The 17,118-nt window shown below is 27.6% G+C and overlaps 7 protein-coding genes across 7 annotated transcripts; 4 read left to right on the top strand and 3 right to left on the bottom strand.

Moving 5' to 3' along the window:
- Positions 1-5,860: 5,860 nt before the first annotated feature.
- On the bottom strand, positions 5,861-6,457 carry GO595_005959 (uncharacterized protein; the record flags this gene model as incomplete). Its single annotated transcript, XM_067919258.1, has 1 exon — positions 5,861-6,457. One exon carries the CDS (start codon positions 6,455-6,457, stop codon positions 5,861-5,863), a length of 597 nt encoding a protein of 198 aa, XP_067773995.1.
- Positions 6,458-8,023: 1,566 nt separating this feature from the next.
- Positions 8,024-8,572, top strand: GO595_005958 (HMG box family protein; the record flags this gene model as incomplete). Its single annotated transcript, XM_067919257.1, has 1 exon — positions 8,024-8,572. The coding sequence occupies one exon, from the start codon at positions 8,024-8,026 to the stop codon at positions 8,570-8,572; it is 549 nt and encodes a 182-aa protein (XP_067773994.1).
- A 122-nt stretch (positions 8,573-8,694) lies between these two features.
- Positions 8,695-9,306, top strand: GO595_005957 (ras-related protein Rab-5B; the record flags this gene model as incomplete). Its single annotated transcript, XM_067919256.1, has 1 exon — positions 8,695-9,306. One exon carries the CDS (start codon positions 8,695-8,697, stop codon positions 9,304-9,306), a length of 612 nt encoding a protein of 203 aa, XP_067773993.1.
- Positions 9,307-9,607: 301 nt separating this feature from the next.
- On the top strand, positions 9,608-11,134 carry GO595_005956 (uncharacterized protein; the record flags this gene model as incomplete). The annotated part of the gene is made up of 1 exon (XM_067919255.1): positions 9,608-11,134. The coding sequence occupies one exon, from the start codon at positions 9,608-9,610 to the stop codon at positions 11,132-11,134; it is 1,527 nt and encodes a 508-aa protein (XP_067773992.1).
- A 157-nt stretch (positions 11,135-11,291) lies between these two features.
- GO595_005955 (uncharacterized protein) lies at positions 11,292-11,543 on the top strand (the record flags this gene model as incomplete). Its single annotated transcript, XM_067919254.1, has 1 exon — positions 11,292-11,543. The coding sequence occupies one exon, from the start codon at positions 11,292-11,294 to the stop codon at positions 11,541-11,543; it is 252 nt and encodes an 83-aa protein (XP_067773991.1).
- A 700-nt stretch (positions 11,544-12,243) lies between these two features.
- Positions 12,244-13,416, bottom strand: GO595_005954 (eukaryotic translation initiation factor 3 subunit M; the record flags this gene model as incomplete). Its single annotated transcript, XM_067919253.1, has 1 exon — positions 12,244-13,416. The coding sequence occupies one exon, from the start codon at positions 13,414-13,416 to the stop codon at positions 12,244-12,246; it is 1,173 nt and encodes a 390-aa protein (XP_067773990.1).
- A 123-nt stretch (positions 13,417-13,539) lies between these two features.
- GO595_005953 (uncharacterized protein) lies at positions 13,540-14,121 on the bottom strand (the record flags this gene model as incomplete). Its single annotated transcript, XM_067919252.1, has 1 exon — positions 13,540-14,121. The coding sequence occupies one exon, from the start codon at positions 14,119-14,121 to the stop codon at positions 13,540-13,542; it is 582 nt and encodes a 193-aa protein (XP_067773989.1).
- Between the last annotated feature and the right edge of the window lie 2,997 nt (positions 14,122-17,118).

Raw genomic sequence — 17,118 nt, 5'->3', positions numbered from 1 at the left:
TTATAACAAATTTTCTAAGATACATATTAAAAATTAAAACATACGAATCATATTATATCATAGAGAAAATGATTCAACAAAATATGGTCGATAAAAATGTTATTAAGAATATTCCCACGAGATATTTTTTACATTATTATGAACGCAATCGTTTCAATGACCAATTTTCTTTCAGTGAAAATTTTGATGAAATCAAAAGAAATGATTGGGAACTTCACAAGCGGTTAATAGAAGAAGGACATAATCCAGATGCAATTGCAAAAATAATTCGAAATGATGATAATGAAAAACTTCAGGAAATAACATCAGAAGCAAATTTCAATTTTAATAAAATAATTAAACCTTCAATTTATGAAACCTGCTCATTTCTTAATAAACATGATGTTACCATTATTGATTACGCAGCATTTTTTGGAGCTATTAAATGTTTTAGATTTTTGCTTATGAATAATGCTGATTTGACGCATACAATGAAGCATGCAATTGCAGGTGGAAATGTGGAAATAATTCATTTATGTGAACAAAGTAATATTCCCTTTGAAGGTGTATTTGAAGCAGCAATAGAATTTCATAGAAATGATGCATTTAAATACATTTATGAAAACAAATCAGATGAAAATACTAAAGATCTCAATAATTTAGGAATTTTATGTATTAACAATGGAAACTTTGAAATATTTTCATTTCTAGAAAAAGAAGGATTAAAAGCCAATGAAATTATTATTAATCAAGCAGCAAAAGATGGGAATTTATATCTCGTTAAATATTTTCTTGAAAATAATCAAATGCCAAATGATATTTTATTAAAAGCTATCGAATCAGGGAATCATGAACTTGTTAAATATATATTAGAACAAAAAATATTTAACATCAATAACAGTGATATAATTTTAAATTATTTAAATTTTCTTTAAATACTTTAAAGTTTTGCTTTTATTTTCGGAGAAATTTTAAATTATTTGAAACAATACTTATGTATGCAGTTAAAAATAGTACATATGAAGTAGTTAAATTACTTCTTGAACAAAAAGGAATTGATATTAATGCTAAAGATATATATTAATTTTATTTTATATTTATCTTAACGATTTTCAGTTTCAAAATAATATTTGGTAATTATTTCAATTATTTAAAACAGCACTTATGATTGCATCTTCAAGAGGTGATATAGAAATATTTAAATTACTTTTTGAACAAAAAGGAATTGATATTAATGCTAAAGATATATATTAATTTTATTTTATATTTATCTTAACGATTTTCTATTTCAAAATAATATTTGGAAATCAATAAAAATATATGAAATATCATTTTTATATGCATGTCGAAATAATAATGCTGAAATCGCCTCATTCTTTCTTGAACAAGATGGAGTTGATATTAATATTCAAACTATTTATGCATAAAATTCCGTATTTCTTATTATTATTTACTATTTCATTAAAATATATAAAAATTATTTGGAATATTTAGAACACCTCTAATTTTAGCAGCTGAAAATGGTTGCACTGAAATAGCGAAATTACTTCTTGAGCAAGACGGAATTGATATCAATTTTAAAAATATTTATTTTCTTGTTCTGATGCATTTTTCAATAATTTTATGTAATATGATAATATTTGGAAATTATACAAATTATTTAATACAGCATTAATAGATGCATCTTATAATGGTCATACAGAAATAGTAAAATTACTTCTTGAACAAGAAGGTATTGATATCAATACTAAAAATATTATTTCAATTAATTCAAAGTTAATTTTATTAATTTCGTATTCCAACATAGTTTAAGGAAAATATTATATTAATTTATAACAGCTCTTTTTATTGCATATGAAAATTATAATTTTGAAATAGTGAAGTTGCTTATTAAACAAGAAGGAATCGATATTAATACCAAAAGTGTTTTGTTGTTTTTCCTAAAATTTATTTGAATATTATAGTATTTTTTAATAATTATTGGAAATTAATCAAGTTATTTCGAACAATTTTAATGATTGCATCTGAATATAATAATAAACAATTAGTTGAATTAATTCTTGAGAAAGAAGGAATTGATATAAATGCTAAAGATAATATTTATTTTAATAATTTGATATTTAGAAATAATATTTGGAAATTATTTAAATTATTTTATACAGCACTTATTTTAGCATCTTATCGTGGTCATACAGAAACAGTTAAATTACTTCTTGAGCAAGAAGGAATTGATATTAATGCTAAAAACAAAATTTATTTTAATAATTTGATATTTAGAAATAATATTTGGAAATTATTTAAATTATTTTATACAGCACTTATTGAAGCATCTTATCGTGGTCATACAGAAACAGTTAAATTACTTCTTGAGCAAGAAGGAATTTATATTAATGCTAAAAACAAAATTTATTTTAATAATTTGATATTTCAAAATAATATTTGGAAATTAATCAAATTATTAGAAACAGCACTGATAATGGCAACTAAAAATGGTTATTTTGAAACAATCAATTTACTTATTGAGCAAGAAGGAATTGATATTAATACTAAAAACAAAATTTATTTTAATAATTTGATATTTCAAAATAATATTTGGAAATTGATCAAATTATTAGAAACAGCAATTATGTTTGCAGCTAAAAATGGCTTTGTGGATATCTTTAAATTACTTTTTGAGCAAAAAGGAATTGATGTTGATATGGAGAATGTTAATTAATTTTATTTAACATATATTTTAATAATTTTATCATATAATAAAATATTTGGAAAATATTTTTGTTAATTCGAACATTATTGTTTTATGCGGCTCGGAATGGCAATTTTGAAATCGTTAAATTACTTCTTGAAGATGAAAGAACTAATGTTGATGAACTTGATATTTTATTATTTTGTTTTTCATTTATTTTAAAAATTTGATATTTCAAAATAATATTTGGAAATTATTTAAAATATTTAAAACAGCACTTATAATTGCATCTTCAAATGGTCATACAGAAATAGTTAAATTACTTCTTGAACAAGAAAGAATTGATGTTAATGCTGAAAATATTTATTTGTTTTATTTAATATTTATTTTAATAATTTTATGTTTCAAAATAATATTTGGAAATTATTTATATTGTTCCAAACAGCGTTAATAATTGCATCAAAAAATGATCATATTAAAATCGTCAAATTGCTCCTTGAACAAGAAAGAATTAATATCAATGCTAAAGATTTTTACTTATTTTATTTGATGTTTGTTTGTGTAATTAAATAATTCAAAATAATATTTGGAAATTATTGAAAATATTTTGGACAGCACTTATGTTAGCATCTAAAAATGGTCATACAGAAATAGTTAAATTACTCCTTGAACAAGAAGAAAATGATATTAATGTTAAAGATGTTTATTCGTTTCATTTAAAATATGTTTTAATATTTTAATAATTCAAAAAAATATTTGGAAGTTATTTGAATTATTCCAAACAGCACTTATGCATGAATCCCAAAATGGTCGTACAGAAATAGCTAAATTACTTCTTGAACAAGAAGGAATTGATATTAATGTTAAAGATGTTTATTTATTTTGTTTAAAATTTATTTTAATAATTTAAAATTTCTAAATAATATTTGGAAATTATTTAAAATATTTAAAACAGCACTTATTTTAGCATCTGAAAAAGGTCAGACAGAAATAGTTCAATTACTTCTTGAACAAGAAGGAATTGATATTAATGTTAAAGATGTTTATTTGTTATTTTTAATATTTATTTTAATAATTTGATGTTTCAAAATAAAATTTGGAAATTATTCAAATTATTTAAAACAGCACTTATTTTAGCATCTGAAAAAGGTCATACAGAAATAGTTCAATTACTTCTTGAGCAAGAAGGAATTGATATTAATGCTAAAGATGTTTATTTGTTATTTTCAATATTTATTTTAATAATTTAATATTTCAAAATAATATTTGGAGATTATTCAAACCATACTTTACAGCACTTACGTGGGCATCTAATAGAAGACATACAAAAATTACAAATTTATTCTCTACACAAGAAGGCATTGAAATTATTGATGAAAATGTTATCTTGTTTAATTCGAAACTTAATTCATTATTTTGAAGTATCAAAATAATATATGCGAATAATAAAATGCTTTTTAATGCATCTCGAGATGGAATTTTTGAACTTGTTAAAAGAATTCTCAATCATGATAATATTAATATCAATGCTAAAAACACATATTTTTTATATATGAAACTTTTCTCAATAATTTGAAAATTCAAAATAATATTTGGAAATTATTCAAAATATTTTGGACAGCACTTATGCTTGCATCTAAAAATGGTCATATAGAAATAGTCAAATTACTTCTTGAACAAGAAGGAATTGACATTAATGCACAAAATATTTATACACTTCATTTGATATATATTTTAGTCATACAAAACTTCAAAATAATATTTGGAAATTATTTAAATTATTTTATACAGCACTTATGTATGCATCAGAAAATGGTCATACAGAAATAGTTCAAATACTTCTTGAACAAAAAGGAATTGATATTAATGCTAATGATATTTATTTATTTTATTTATTATTTATTTTAATAATTTTATATTCCAAAATAATATTTGGAAATTATTCAAATTATTTGGAACTGCACTTATGTCAGCATCTTGGAATGGTAACACTCAAATTGTTGAATTACTTCTTACTCAAGACGGAATTGACTTTAATGCTACAGCAGTTTTTTTATTTTATATAACATTTGTCATTAAAATATGGAATTTCATACAAAAATTTGGAAATAATTTAAATTTCGTAATTCGGCACTTACTTTTGCAGCATTTCAAGGTCATACAAAAATTGTTGAATTACTTCTTCAAAAAGAAGGAATTGATGTCAATGTTGAAAATGTTAATTTATTTTATTTAAATTTTTTTCCAATTATTTAGGGTTTTAAATGATTATTTAGAGGTTGTTTACATTATTTAAATCTGCGCTTTTCTTAGCACTTGAGAATCGTCATCTAGATATTGCTGAATTACTTATTAATCATAAAAGAATTAATATTAATGCTAAATCAATTAATTTATTTTATATATAATTACATAAAATAATTTGGTATTTCACAATAATATTTGGAAATTATAAACATTATTTTATACAGCTCTTATAATGGCAGCTAATTATGGTTATACAAATATCGTAACATTAATTCTTCAAAAGGAAGGAATTGATATCAATGCTACAAATATTTGTTTATTTCATTTGATGTAATTTTTTGTTTTTTATGATTCTAAAATAATATATGGAAATTACAGAAATTATTTATGACAGCACTTATGTATGCTTCACAAAAAGGATATGATGAAATTGTCTCATTGATTAATTCTCATAATGTATCCAGTTCTCGAACTGTGACTTCAATAATCACTAGTATATTGAAAAAGTGGTTATGAATTTTTCCAAAATATTTCTGAGTTGGTCATTAAAATGACTTTTTAATAATTATTGTTCTCTTTTTCAATATATACCGATCAAAAACTGTCATGTGTTTTCGATGCTTTATCATGTATTCTATAGTTTATTATCAGCATTTAAAAAGTTATGTCGTACGATTTTATGTAGGAAATTATTGCAAATTGCGATTAACACTAAGTTTAAATAAAATATCTTAAATTGAGAAGGTCACAAACAGTATGCAAAGCCTAATGTCCGTGAAGTAAAAGTAAATCTCTTTAATGTTTTGATGTACATTCTTATATTCTTAAAATAATGCAAAATTTTTTTGAAGTATGCTATTATTCACGATCATGTGGCGAAGGATCTTAGAAAAATCTTAAGCTTAAAGAAAAAGAAATTTACATATGTAAATTTGGAATTTAACATGTTTATTGAGGAAAATTGGGTCGTAGTGATTTGAGATATAAAGGATCTTGTATAAGTAGTGAACCAAGTTTTATGTTTTTGTGTAAGAAAAAAACAGGATCTGGTGGATTTGGAATTTGATTTATAATTGAGACAATAGCCGATTTAAACACATGTGCAATGTTTTCGGGATCCATGTTTTCAACCTTTTGAACCTCAAATCCGCTTGCTTTTCCTAAAGCATTTAATGAACCTTCTGAAAGATTTCCACAACAAATATAAAGACACTGACTATTTGCTGCCCTTACATCACGATGGAAAACTGAAAGAAGTGAAAGCATATCACTTTCTGTTGAAGCAATATAAAAAACAATAGAAGCATCACAACAAAGAAGTTGAGCATCACCTTTTTGTTTTACATCTTCTGGGAGAGCCCACAAGTCGATACGAAGAATAATACTATCTGAAATGTATAGAGGAAATGTAAAAACTTTAAGAAAATGGAATGTTTCAGATGGATCCATCTCAACTCCAGGAACGGATTCAACAAACTTACGAACAAGCTCGACGGATTGACCAATTACTGCAACTTTGAGTCCAAAGTGAAAAGGGTTTTCCATCCCCTTTGTTGCCTTGAAAACGTTAACAAGAATAAACTATTTAAATATTTTTATCTTCTTTTAAAGCCTTTAAGTAAAAAAAATTATTCAGATAAAAAATTATAAATAAAAGAATTAATATATCCAAGGTGGATCCACCTTTATTTTTCTTGAAATAAAATATTTTAAAATAAAAATCAATAAAATAACCTAGCAAATCCCATAAAGGTATTGAATAAATCGGGCAATCGTTTTTTGCTACAGACAAACCTTGTCAATTTTCGTAGCAAAAAAAAATTTGATGTCATTTTGCTGTAATTACAGTTAGATAAAAAATAGATGGAGCAAAACATCGGATTATGATGAAAAATTATGATATGAGAAGCTTAAGGATATTTTTAATAAACTGGATGCAGATTTCCAACGATAGAATCAAATGAATGAAAAATCATCGGATTTATATTCAAAAACTGAAAAAATAAACCTAGAAAGTTAAACCACAAACATATAACTAAAGATTCAAAAACACAAAAACTTTTTTAAAATACTAAAAAATTAAACAAAATAGACAAAAATGCAAAAAATGATTAAATGAGATAGCAATGATTAAATGAGATACGAAACTATATTTGTATATTGAAAGCCTAAATGTGATGGATAAAATGATAAAATATATATTAATAAATTAGGTGTACTAAATCACAAATGAGAGAGACCAAATGATTTAATGAGCTGCACTGAAAGTTGAGACTAAAAACGAAAATATATAACACCCCGGGGTATTCAACATTTGTTGCTTCAATCTTTGTGATGAATGGTCAGAACAATTTTTTATATCACATTTCCAAAAAACCCGGGGAATTCCCCGCCTTTTTTACACAATTTTTTTGCTACTAAAATTGACAAGGTTTGTCTGTAGCAAAAAACGATTCCCCATCAAAAAAAAAATGATTAGACTCCTAAAATATACCACATTATCATCTCTATTTTTTAATTTAATACAATTAGAATGCATTCAAACATATATGGTATTTTGAACTTCATCTAGCTATATATAGCTAATTAATGTAGCAAAAGAAAATTAAAATTTATTTTTTTTATCTGATCTAATCGTGTATGTTGTGCTAATTAATTAGTTATATATTGTTTCCAAATGATAGCCAACGAATTCAGATTTTTTTTTCTTGCTCTTCCTCATCATTGATAGTTGCGATCGTTTTCGTTTCAAAATTGATAGTCTTATTTGGTAAATTATACGGTTATTTTCAATGGAATCAAAAACCGAATCAGTTTATGTACAGCTTCACTTGAAGCACAAGGAACGGATTGAATTGTTGTAAAATAACATTTTGGGGAAACAAACCAGCCCCAATAAACTAGAGAATTTTAAATAAAACAAATAAATATTTTTATCATTAACATCAATTCCTTCTAGTTCAAGAAGTAATTTAAGTATTTCTGTATGAACATGCCAGTTACGATTACCCAAAATATTTTAAAGCGGCAAAAAAATAACGTATTTTACTTTGTTACCATAAACCGCACAAATTTTACCGGTTAATTTCCGCGCCAAAAACAAAAATTCATATGGATTACCTGAATCAGATGAACAGGAATCAACAGCAAACCTTTGGCAACTATGATTCTAATGTGGAAAGTGATGACAATGCAAAAAGGCCACCAAATGCTTTCATCCTCTATTCACAAGCAATGAGAGATTCAGTTCGTCAAGAAAACCCATCTCTCTCAAATATTGAAGTTTCTCGTATCCTTGGTAAAATGTGGAAAGAAGTACCAAGCGAAACAAAGCTTCAATATAAGCAAAAAGCACAACAACTCCAAGAAGATTTTAAGAAGAATCATCCAGGTTACACGTACCGAAAAGCTAGGAGGAAGAAGGCATTGAACGAAATTCTTACAAAGAATGGATATAATACAATTGATCCTTCTTTTGCTTATAACCCTATGATGGCATACTATCAGCAAGGATTGATGCCAAACTATTTGCAGACCCAACAAATTCCACAAGTAGGTGATCAAAGTGGTCAAATTCAAGCACAACATAACCTTGGATATCAACAACAAATTCCATATCCACAACAGAATATACCACAAGGTTATTCTCTCCAACAGTGAAATAAATGCTTTTTCAGTTAATTTTGATCTGGTATTTGATTTTTCTTTTTTCTGAAATTGGCGCCAGAAAACCGTGAAGTCATAACCGCTTTTGACATTGAATTTCGAAAAAGTGACATTCAATGCTGCTGAGCAGCGAAATGAGTCAGATCAAGGAAGTCAAGTTAGTAATGCTTGGCTCCACCACTGTCGGGAAAACATCCATTGTAACCCGTTTGACAAAAGAAATTTTCAATGGACAGTCAACATCAACAATAGGCACAGCATTTCTATCAAAAACAATCCCTGTTGATGATATGCAAATAAAATTTCAAATATGGGATACTGGTGGGTCTGAAAGATATAGAGCAATGGCCCCTATGTATTTTCAAAATGCAGATGCAGCAATAATTGTATACGACATCACATCTTCAGAATCTTTTTCTGACGTCGAAACTTGGCTCAAAGAATTGCGGGAGAAAGGGCCAGAAAACATAGTAATCTGTTTAGCAGGAAATAAATCGGATCTTTCACAAATGCGCGCTGTTTCATATGAAAATGTGGTTAAGTATGCAAACAGCCATGGGCTGCGCATATTTAAAGAAACGTCAGCATTAACGGGAGAAAATATTGAACAATTATTTATTGAAATTGCAAGGATTCTCGCGAAAGGAGTACCTAACGAACAAGATATTCCTAAGATAGAGATTGCAGAGAGACAAAGTCAACAGAAGGAGAAAAAATGTTGTAATTGAATTTATACCTAAAATTCTTTCAATGTAGTGTTTGATTTTTCACTTCGACCTTAAACAAAATTTCTCTGTCGGGAACTTGTAAGAAAATATACGTAATTTGATCGAATTATTCAAGATTTCAGAAAATTATACGAAAGGCATTTTACAATTCCTTCCTTTAGTAGTTAATTTTTGTAATATTTTCCTTGTTTTTATGTCCCTTTTGAGCTTTCGAAGCTCCTTTATTTAAACGGCCGCTTAAAGTCCATCTGTGTTATATATCGATATATAAATTCAATTAAAATTGATCGATTCCGCCAAAATGAAAGGACATTTTTCCGATTTTTCAGACCACAATGATGATTTTAATATGCACCCATTTGATCCAATGGGGCTAGGCGAAAAAGATAATTCATCAGATTCAGAACAACAAGATTATGGTTTGACAACATTTTCTTATTATTCAATAGACCAAACACAAAATCAACTTGAAAGCCAAAATGTTAATATAACTGAAAGCCAACTTGAAAACCAACAAGTTGATCAAATTGAAGTTCAACTTGATCCACTTCAAGTTCAACCTTCAGAATTCATTGTGCCTGTAATGCCAATACTAGATTCCCAAACTCCTACTCCTCGAAGGCGTGGAAGGAAACCAAAAAGCAAAAATAAAAAAACCCCAACAATTCCTAAACCTAAAATCAAAGATTACGTGCCATCCCCACCACAAATTGAAGATAGAACAACTGAGGTTCGAGAAGCTATCGAAAAGATTCCAAAAGATAAACTTGATTTCTTTTTATCAATATTTGAAACTCCATCTAAACTTCATGAAAATGATAGGATATCCACTTTCATATCAATTGCAACTAGTTTTATAAAGTCTAACGACAATAGTTATAATTTTTTTCTCTATTTAGTTGAAGAATTTTGTGGTGAAGGCGAGCTCTATCAAATACTTCTTCACCCTCGGGTTCCAGTTATTTTCAACACCAGTAAAACAATAATTTATCGGTTCACACCGTATCATACTGAACATCAAGGTTTTGAAATCCAAATTCCCAAAGGCTTTCAAACAGAAGATGTCATGGCAATAGGTTCATTTATACCCTGCAATGATACACCTCACGAACCTATTATAGTTGGTTCCCAAGACGTCGAATGTGTCACTTTTGGCGAGGAGAACGTTTATTATTACGTTGTGAAACCGTTTGGCTCAAAAATTAAACGGGCTATTATTCGAATTGGCCCTTTACTTGTATCAAAGCTTTGCTGGTTTGTAATTACTTTTGCGCAAAGAAAACCGATTGATATTGTTTTTGACACTCTAAAAGCAGAAAATAAAATCCCTGAAAGTGCTGATGTTCAACTCAGAAACTACGTCTATACAAAAAGATGCATTGGTTGTAGGTTTGATTTGAAAGCAATTATTGAACATATTGAAAATACAGGCAGTGCAAAATGTCCAACATGTGGTGCTCCATTTATTTGGGAAGAACTTTTATATTCTGACACAAACAAAGAAGAAAAAGAAATGGAATCATTTTTTTATTATGAAAGTATGAATAGTTTAAACCAAGAAGCCAGATATAACATATCTGATTGCTTGTTAAAGATGTTAGGAAAACCACAAAAGTCACAAGCAACAGGAAATTTCTTAATCGACACGCACGTTGTAGCTCAAAATCAAGATAATGCTAATCCAAATGAAAATGATGATATTGAACAAGATAATGACCAAACTGATGATCAAGATATTGAACAAGATTTTGAACAAGATAATGATTCACATGCAAATAAATATATTGATGACATTCAACTCAACAGCCATTTAGAAAAATTGCAATGAATATTATCGAAATTAATAAGCAATTCCAGCAAAAACATTCTACACCCAATATCCAGTTTAATGGTTTACCTCCGCCAAACTTTAATTCCATCGAAGAGAAACATGATATAAATAGAAAGCCAATATCAATTTCCCGCCGCTGGCTCTCAACCTATTTATGCCACCAAACAACGCTCAATTTAACAATCCTACGAATGGTTCCCAAGCCATTTATGCTCGGCAACCTTATGCCCTAGGTGATACTGAGCAGGCTAATTATGGCCAACAAGATATCGAACAAGTTGACTATGGTCAAACAAATGCTCAAGTTAGTGATCAAGTTAATTATGCTCCATCTACTGAACAAGTTGACTATGGTCAAACAAATGCTCAAAATGGCGAGCAAATTAATAGTGACCAAGTTGGTTAAGCATTGCGATGTTACTTTCACACACTATAATTAAATTTGTTATTTTTATTATGATAATAAATAAAAATATATTTATATCTATATTCGTTGGAACTAATTCAAGTAAAATCTATTTTTCACACAAATCAAAATTATTGTGTAACTCACAGAAATCTAAAAGTGGCAACATATTAAACATGGGTCTAGTATGCTTTCTTTTTAACTCCAGTTTTCATTAATTTATGGCTTGATTCTTTTTGCAAATGCTATATGCATTCTGAACCAAGAAAGGTTTCTCATGAATTGTATGTTTTTATTTTAATCTTCAGTTGGTTTAAATTATTCTCCAGAATCTCCTCAAAGTTCAGTAAAATCGAAGATCGCACATGTAATATATGGGGTACAGAGCACACTTAAATTCCCGCTACTGATTCTTAATGTAATTGTTCTAATAAGTGGCATCATTTGGGGCTAAGTAAAAAATCTGTTCACAATCATTTCTATGGTAATAAGCACACTAAGATAAAATCAGTTTTATGTATGGTAATTCTTAACTTTGGAATAAGATTTTTTTGAAAATTTTCTTTTAATGAAAATTGTAGAATTCAAAAAGAAAAGAAGAATCAGATCAACATTTTTGTGTTATTTTTGTAATTTAATCCAATAAATTTTTTTGAGAAATTTCAAAATTAGAAAATGTCAATCTTTAAAAAATTAGTTTTTATTCATTTTTGTCAATAGAATTTGCTTCTTTCTCTAATGAAGCAATAAGTGCAGAAATTTGTTGACTCATTTCTTTCCAATTCTTTTCACCAAACAATCTCGAAGGTGACTGTTCCACTAAAATCTTTTGCGAAGCCGAATCTATTTTAACCGAAGCGACTCCTGTAGAGTTTATGTGTATGGCCAACTTCTTCAATTCTAATGAGCTGATCTGGAGCTGATCCATGATCTCCTTGAAACCAACTTCTGTTTTATCCTCAGCAATGCTGACAAATGTTAGAACCATAATCTTTGTTCGCAATTTTGATTGGTCCAAATTATTTTTGGAAATAAAATCTTTGTTAACCTCAATGAACTTATCATATTGTTGTAAGTTTCCATCAACGAAAATTTGGAGCAAATCTTTTTGCTGTTGATTTAGATAATCATATATTAATTTTGTATCGCGCATAACTTCAAAAACAAAAAAGGAGTCATCGCAAAGTGTTACATTGAAGGCTTTGGTGGCTACATTAGATAAAGCTTCATTTTTGGCGTTGGATTTTTTAAGATGTTTTTCGAATATTGGACTGCGATAGAAATGAAGAATAGAAATAACACAAAGTGAATCGAAAACTGGAACAGACTCAAAGAAGTCAACGCATGTATCAATGAAAAGTTCTCTGTTTTGCTTAATTGTGATTGTATTTTCAATATGACGTTTCATGAATTGAAGAAGCCAATGAACAAAATCAGAATTCTTAGCAAGGTTAGAGCGAATAGCAAAAAGAAGAAGCATACGAAGTGCATATGCTTGTGCTTCAAGATGATTTGTTAAGGAAGACATCATGAAAGACATGCACATAGCTCTGAGGCTTGGATGGGTAAATTCAATTGATTCATCTTTGCGCTCTGTTAAAGCACTGGCTATTTTACCAACAAGAATGGACCATTCTGATTCACTGACAACATATTTATCTGAAGATGTAGATGAACTCTCATACATGTACTCATAAGCTTGCCATACAGGACAAAACCATTGGTAAAATTCTTTTGGATTTAATTTATCAATGTATTGTGGAATTTCGGTTTGAAGAACAAAAGCAAGATCTTTGATTGGAGTATCCGGTATTCCACTCTTTTTTCTTGCAATATTAATTTGTTCTTTGATAATTTCGGTTTCATCGCTCATTTTGAAATGGCCGTCAAAACCATTTATCTCAAACCGATTTTGGGCCGCCCCAAAAATGCTCCAATACAAAATTTTGCACACTCAAATAAAAAATATATATATTCAACAAAGAAATAATGATTTTTAATATATTTCTGTGTTATGGTACTTCAATGTCCATTTAATGTAATGATCAGAATCAATAAATGATGCAAATTCTCTTTCTTGGAGGACTTTCATAACATTATCGACGCATCTATCAAAAAAGCTCGGCGTAATTGCTGTTTGTTTTTGGAGGGATTCTACTGGAACAGATTTAAGGTATTCTTTTGGTAAATTTTGAAGTCTTTGAATAATTTTTTGATGACGTGAATAACGACGTTCTTCATGTGAATAGAATTGATCCTTGAATTTTTTAACTGTCTCTAAAAATTTGAGGATAGAAGACAATTTCTTTTCCTCAATGTATCTTTTAAAATAATGGTAAAGATTTTTATCCGTAAAAATACGAGTAAATGGCGGAATGTAATCATGTTTCATTTCATCAAGACGTATCATAGGTTTCATAATAACAGAAGTTTGGTTATTGGAATTTACATTTTCTTTGTTTTTTCTTGTTTGGGTAGGTTTCTTTGGTGCAATTCTTGTTTTTGGAGTTGGTGCAATTGATGTATGCTTGGTGTTATTCTTAGAAGCTAACTTTTCTGCTAAAAGAAGGCAATCCATGAAAGAAAATGAATGTTAAACGTACTGATATTAACGTACAGAAAACCGGGAAATTTCTAAGGATATAACGGTTGATTTGTCCAAGACTTGAAGCTCCATTAAATCAACTTACGAATCGATTTAATATGTTAAGACACCTCATTTTGGTTGATAAAGTTTTATTAAATATAAGTTTAAGCACATGCGTATAGCTCTAATATAAAAAAAATTTATTGGCACAAAATCATTTTTTATTACTTCAACAAAGTAGCATTTAAGTTTGTACTCCAAACGGTCGCCACCGAAAAATATTGTTTTGTGAAAAAGTCAAATACACATTTATAATTTTAATTTGTAAACATTTAAAAATAATGCTCTTTGTTAAATACTAAAGAATTTTAATTTTAATTTTTTATGATAGATAATCAATTTCGCTTTAAATTAAAAAGTTGAAGAATCTCTCTATCACATTTTTTAGGATTACATGATCTGTTAAAAATATTTATTAAAAATACAATATTTCATCATTTTAATTGGTATTCTAAAATATACTTATATTAAATATAATATTATTTATTTATGTGTTTATACGCAATGTGTGATATTTTGATTAAACTTATGGTACGTTTCCGAATGTATTGAATACAAAACGATTAACAACAATTCAATTATAAAAAAATGAAACTTAAAATGAATAGAGAGAATCTTCTTCAGTTTTATAATGTGAAAAATAATTGGTATGAAAGTTATTGGTAATATTTATATTAATTAATTCATTTTCAATCATTTTTTCAATGATATAATATGTCTCTTGTGTATTAAATTCTGATATATAATTAGTAAAAATTTCAATAATTTTTGGATTGTTGTGAACAATTGCTTCTTCTTGTGTTTAAATTTCTTGAAAAAATTGAAATATGTTTGGATTGATTCTCTTTGAGATGAAAATGCTGAATAAATTAAAACAATTATACAATAATTAAATGTAAAAGGAAAATCTTTATCAAATAAATTCATTGTTTTTGCAACAGAAATTTCAAGGTTTTTTTTCTGTAAGATTAAATATAACCTGTTCTAAAGAAATCAAATTTTGCATATGTACAGATTGGTTATTAATTGATGTATTATTCGCTTCATTTTCTGATTCAAGTGTTTGTGTGCTTTCAGTCATTAAAATGTAACTTTTTTGATTTCAAATAAACGATATGTATCGTACTCCTGAAAGATCATTTTTAAGCAGTTTACATTTTTCATATTCTGATTTTGGTTTTATTTTTCTTCAAAACAAAATCAAATCCTAAGATATCAAAAAAATTTCACAAAAACATCTAGAATAATGACAAGCAAAGATATATTTTAATTCTCACCATAGTAACTATTGGAACACTCTTATAGCTTTAATTATTTTTTAGTGAGTTTGTTATAATGTATTGTCGAAGACTAAAAAATTGAGAAAGAAAGAGATAAAAACGTAAAGTCATATAAGTACTCATGAGTTTGGTAGTATATGAGATTATTTCTGGAATAATAAAAATTATTTATCATGAAGTTAGTTAAGTGGTTTAAATCTAAAAGGCAAAAATCAACATAGCTCAATAATTTCCAGATCCGACATTTTGTTTGTTACTATTCTTGGACTTACATTTCAAGGTTCATATGTATATCAAAGATACTTAGATTTGGTTTCAAGAGTTCTCAAATTAGCGTTGTGATGCCAACATGTATGTTTTTCATTTCTTCGATAATAATTTATTTCTTTTTACCTGAAACTAAAAACAAAGAAATCAAAACACGTAAACAAAGTTACTTACAAGCGGTTAAACTTATTTTCCATCATATCCAACAATCGAAAGAATTGACGCTTGTTTTACTTATTGATTTTCTTTATAATACATTTGTTTTATTATATACACCGCGTTGGTTACGAATTCATCAAGTTGATAAAAAGGAAAAACTTCCGTTGTCACAAATGAATACTACAAGTAGTTTAGCGCTTATGAATGGAGCACAGATATTCGGCGCTTTTTCAAACATGTTTTCACAGAAAAATGTTTTATTTATTTGTTATCTTTTTTATACGTTTTGTATGTATGGAATTGTGATTTTTTTCGATAATAAAAATGTTGTTTTTCACATGTTATGTAATCGCTGCGATAAGTGATGGGGGCGCAGGAACTTTCATGCGTATACTTCGAGCTAATACTTACCCTAAAGATGTGCGTGGTTATATCTTGGGATTATTGAGAGTACCAACTTCTGCATGTGTTTCGATAATTTTGATGTTATTAAAAGATGCTGACGTGATAGTAATATTTAAGGTTGCAAATGTGTTCATTTCGTTGGTTACTTTACTGACATTGATTTTGTTATTGATGAAAGGAAAAGAAGCAAAGAAACAAAAAAGTATTAACAACTAATAAAATTTTAATCTTTTTGTTTTACTTAAGCAATTTATATAAATTTTCCTACTGTGAATTCATCATTGTGATTCTATTTACAAAAATCTATGATACTATATATTTAGAAAAAATTATTTGAATATAATTTTTATAAGTTAACCTTATTCCGATGAACAAGATATCAAAATTCGGATTTACCTTATTTAATAACATTTTTAAGTCAGCGTCAAACGAGTTTGTGAGTTAATTATCTTAACCTTTTTTATTTTTCTTCTTCTTCCTCTTCCTCTGATTTGCTTTCTTCTTCTTCAAATGGTAGAACCGTTGTGTATCCAATAACGTCGACTTTGTGCGGTCCTTTTATTTCAAGTTCGCAGCTTTCAAATGGTGATATTTTTAGAGATGTTACAGAATGTTCCATTTCAAATGGAATCAATGTAGCTACTACAAATGTTTCTATTTGATTATTTGATCTCTTCATATGAGCCAAAAGTCGGGAAGGATTTTTTAAAAATTCATTATCAAAATCTGAAATACAGGCATTCGAAACTGTAACATAACCACGATCACATGTGGGGATTTTAAACTTTTGATTAGGAATTATTGAAGCTTCCCATGC

This window comes from Histomonas meleagridis (assembly GCF_020186115.1).
Source record: "Histomonas meleagridis strain 2922-C6/04-10x chromosome Unknown contig_4, whole genome shotgun sequence".
Taxonomy (NCBI): Eukaryota; Parabasalia; order Tritrichomonadida; family Dientamoebidae; genus Histomonas; species Histomonas meleagridis.
This window is presented reverse-complemented; position numbering and strand designations above follow the sequence as displayed.